The following is a 4,153-nucleotide window of genomic DNA, read 5'->3' on the forward strand; positions in this document are numbered from 1 at the left end:
CGGAATAACAAAATAATGAGCATAGTAAAAAAATTAATTAGAATAATTTGTTAGTAATAATAATTTTAGTATTAACAACAAAAATTCAAAAATTTATTTACACAATTCAGAATGAAAACAAATAAAAGTTGTAAAATATATATTCCATGCACGTAATATGAAACTAATTATTTAAATAAAAATATTTTTATAATATACATTATATTCTTTAAAATTATGCTCAATTATATTATATATATTCCACGCACGACTTAACATAGCATATTTTACTCTATACAGATAGTCCCCCTGCTTTCGGGTGACATAATTTTGTGTCGTCGGAAAGTTGGTAGAAACAAAATAGTAATATAATTGAGCATAATCTTCAAGAATATATATAAAAATACATGCATTATGTATATTATAAAAATACATTTATTGAAATAATTATTTTCATATTACGTGCATGAAATATATATTTTACCACCTTTATTTTCTTTCATTCTGGATTGTGTAAATAATTTTTTGAATTTTTTGTTGTTAATACTAAAATTATTATTATTAACAAATTATTCTAATTAATTTTTTTACTATACTCATTATTTTGTTATTCCAGCATTATATATGCTTAAATATTTTTTATTTTTTAATTTATAAATAATATTTATTTATTCTATAAGTAAGTCCATAATATAAATTAAAATGGAAAAATCATAATATTATAAAGTTTAAAAAAATAAAAAGAAGATAAATATTTATAATTTAAAGGGTAAAATATGTATTTGGCAATCCAAAATTTGGAAAATCTAGTTGAGTGACCTTCTGAGTGCAATATGCATAGTTCAGTGATTTTGTTGTTACAAATACAAACGATAGTAAAGTGAGTTTAGAAGATAATTTGGGATAATTGAGTGACCATTTGTGTAGTGAACTCGAACTTTCTCTCTATAATATATTAATGGTTCTTAGTTCTTACTACTTGCTTTAATTTATTAGGAAAACATTTTAGATCCTACTATCTTATCAAAATAATATAGATTATTAAAATAAACGATTTGTTTTTTCTTTCTTTTAAGTGTACAATAGCTGTGTATCATCAGACTATACATAAAGTTTGTTTGGTTCTATTTGGATGACACGATGGTTTCCATGAAAGAAACAGCAGAAAAGGAGGAAAATAAAGTTCTATTTTCCAAATAATTATCCAAAGGCATTGTCACAGTTAAATATCTATGAATAACCTATCACTTCCTAGCTTTTTGTTAATATCTTTTTATCACTTTTCTTTCACTTTTTTGTCACTTTTATATCTTTTTATTAGCTTAAGCTTAATCAGATAAGGTTTTCCAACTTTTGACCTTTTTTTTCAATTTCAACTTTTCGCCTGCTTGATGTATACGAGGCATTACTGATAAATCTCTTTATGCATATTATAATTGGTTCGTAGCATAGTAAAAATAATAATTAACTTGTTATAGACACCGTAAAATAATATTACACCTTGTTTGGATGGTTTTTATGTATCGTTTCATAATATATTGTAATAATATTATATTGTACGGTATCGTTTTGATGTATACAATATTTAGATAGATTGTATTGTTTGTTGTCGTTTCATGATGTCATGTACCAACAATATGAAGAATAAACTAGCAATATTATAAAGAAAAAGTAAGGTATGAGGTAATATTATTATATAAAAAGGTAGGGTAAAGGATAAATTGAGATTATTTAATAATTTAAAAAAAAACAAGATGAGAGAAAAAATAAGAAAACGACGTTCCACACCACGGTTATTCTATAAAGTGACACTTTTAATCGTTACGTAATGACATATTTAACGATACGATACAATAAAATTTAAGTTACAATCAAAATAAATATTGTGTTTAAAGTAATAATACGATACAATTTAACCGGTAACAACCATCCAAATAAGCTGTTAATTAGTAGCCTAAATAAACTAATTACTTAGCTAACTATTCTTACACTAAGAAGAAAACCAGCCTCGAGGCAAAATACATAAACAAACACTCTAAAAATAACTACCTAACTGACTATTCTTACACTAATAAGAAAACCAGCCTCAAGAAAACCAGCCTCGAGGCAAAATACATAGGCAAACATATTTCTAAATATATCTCTCACTATTTGACATGTGATCTTATTCGAGATTCCAAGAGCAAAATAAGAATATTCTAATTTCTACGTACCATTCCACTATTCTAGAAAATTTAATACCGTCATCAAACAACTTTAATCGCCGTAGAATATAATCCCCGCGGCGGCGGCGGTAAGCTATCCAGCAAATCGAAAGTGAGCATAGAATAAGCTCTTGGTCTTGCTACTAACCGTTGTAAATTGTTCACCGCCGGAAAAAATGGCTCCGGCTTCATCTCCGGCGTGCCGATATACTTAGCTTGCATGTACTTATGCTTCCTCCACGGAGCCATGTGCATCTTCTTTTCCTTCATACACTTCTTAGATGCACAACATAATATTTTTATTAGATTCCTAAGCCTCTCAATTTTTCCTACGTATACTTCTGGCAATTTTTTCACTAGATCATTGTACTCTTCGTTAGCTCGTGCCATCTCGAATTCTCCTCTGAAATTTAACTCTATGATCACCTTCATTATTTCTCCCTTTTTTGAACTTTGGCTTTGCATTACTTCCATATATGTGTGTTCACCTTTAAGCACAAAAGAGAAATATAATTAATTCGGCATATTTCAGTTTTTCCTTCTTTCTATCTTAAAAAAACTGAGATGAGTTAGCTATGAATTTCGTCGCAAATCCATCGCTACAAGCACAGAAGTTCTTGATAATCCGAATAGGATTAGTGAATGATTTTCTGTTTACTACATAATTTGTCTGTCGCTAATTCCTGTATTTTTAGTAGTTTAAAGAAATGTGAAGTGTTTGAGACGGCGTACCTGAAGGCATTTCGGGTGAGCTTTTCCACTTGGACTTACAAATGGAACAATTATAACCTGCGTTTCTAAGGCGTTGGGAGATTTCTTTTTGCGTACATTTCCTGCAACTATCGGCTACCATTTTCTTGCAGCTGCAATTGATGCCTGTTGATTTCAGTTCATTTAGAGCCTCCTTTGTAGCTTTTCTGACTCTTGATTCAAAAGAAGTTGTCCTACACAATGTTGTCTAAAAACAAAAACAAACAAATATTAAAAACCAAGAACATTTATATAGTGAAAAGAAAAAGTTTGCTCTTAGGGTTGACTAAGTTAGTTGGATGATTGGTATCCCAAAGAAGACACCTAGATCGATTCCACTCACTAGCAGTCTCCTCAGTCTCGTTGTACCGAGCTTGCTTAGTGCGGTTTACATCTCATCTCATGTGTAGTTTGCGAGATATTGCACAGTAAACAGGTTACTCAATGAACACCCGAGGATAACAGGTATGGGTTTTCCCGGGAATTTTCCCCCAAAAAAAGAAAGTTGTAGTCAAATTGACTAAGGATCTTACCTGAAGAAGCTCTCCTTGTGATGCCCAAAACGCCTTGTTCTCCTCACTATTGTTTACATTTTCATCGTCCTCTTCATTTATTATCTCTCCACTACTATAGCTAATGCTTGAATCCAACGAACATTCCGACGAGTGAAACTCGAGGCCTTCGTCTAAGAAGTCAAATATCAATTCACATATGCCTTCAGTTTCATTGGATTTTTTGACAAAGTCATGACCTAATTCCTGGCCGTTCAACGGGATTTTAGACGCATTTCCGGTCATTTTTTTACAACTATATTTTTCTAAGACTAATTTCTCCACTCAACTAGGCTTTTTCGTCCTATGATTTTTTGTGGCAACGAATTGTTTGTTCTTATAAAGTGCAGCATTAGGACCCATAGGAACCCACTTGATCCAGGTGGACGAACTATACGTCGCGGATATGACTGTCGATTTTTATTTAATATTTTCTTAGCCGAGGGTCTATCGAAAACAGTCTCTAGCTCTATTTTCACAAGGTGAGGTAAGGTTTGCGGATACAATACCCTTCTCAAACTTCACTTATGCAATTTAACTGGGTTTGTTATTGTTGTTATCATTATGTATGAATTTAACTTATACTTATTCAAAGTGTATAGTATATTTATGTTATTAAAATAACTTGACCTAAAATTACTGATAACTATGAAATAAGAGTCTGAAATT

General features: G+C 30.6%; 1 protein-coding gene across 1 annotated transcript; it reads right to left on the bottom strand.

Annotated features, from left to right (window-relative positions):
- Positions 1 to 1,942: 1,942 nt before the first annotated feature.
- On the bottom strand, positions 1,943 to 3,758 carry LOC104236464 (uncharacterized). The gene is made up of 3 exons (XM_009790388.2): positions 3,467 to 3,758; positions 2,916 to 3,141; positions 1,943 to 2,671 (listed from the first exon to the last, which is right to left on the bottom strand). Exons 1-3 carry the CDS (start codon positions 3,728 to 3,730, stop codon positions 2,226 to 2,228), a joined length of 936 nt encoding a protein of 311 aa, XP_009788690.1. The 5' UTR covers positions 3,731 to 3,758; the 3' UTR covers positions 1,943 to 2,225.
- Positions 3,759 to 4,153: the final 395 nt, after the last annotated feature.

The sequence above is a fragment of the Nicotiana sylvestris genome, chromosome 7, assembly GCF_000393655.2.
Source record: "Nicotiana sylvestris chromosome 7, ASM39365v2, whole genome shotgun sequence".
Classification (NCBI taxonomy): Eukaryota; Viridiplantae; Streptophyta; class Magnoliopsida; order Solanales; family Solanaceae; genus Nicotiana; species Nicotiana sylvestris.

Bases quoted from the DNA above. Each gene is read 5' to 3' on its own strand.
- LOC104236464 (XM_009790388.2), bottom strand. From the start codon at position 3,730: ATGACCGGAAATGCGTCTAAAATCCCGTTGAACGGCCAGGAATTAGGT. The intron at 3,142-3,466 runs GTAAGATCCTTA...TTTTGTTTTTAG, and splicing joins CACAAGGAGAGCTTCTTCAG to ACAACATTGTGTAGGACAAC. The intron at 2,672-2,915 runs GTACGCCGTCTC...TTGTGCTTAAAG, and splicing joins CTCACCCGAAATGCCTTCAG to GTGAACACACATATATGGAA.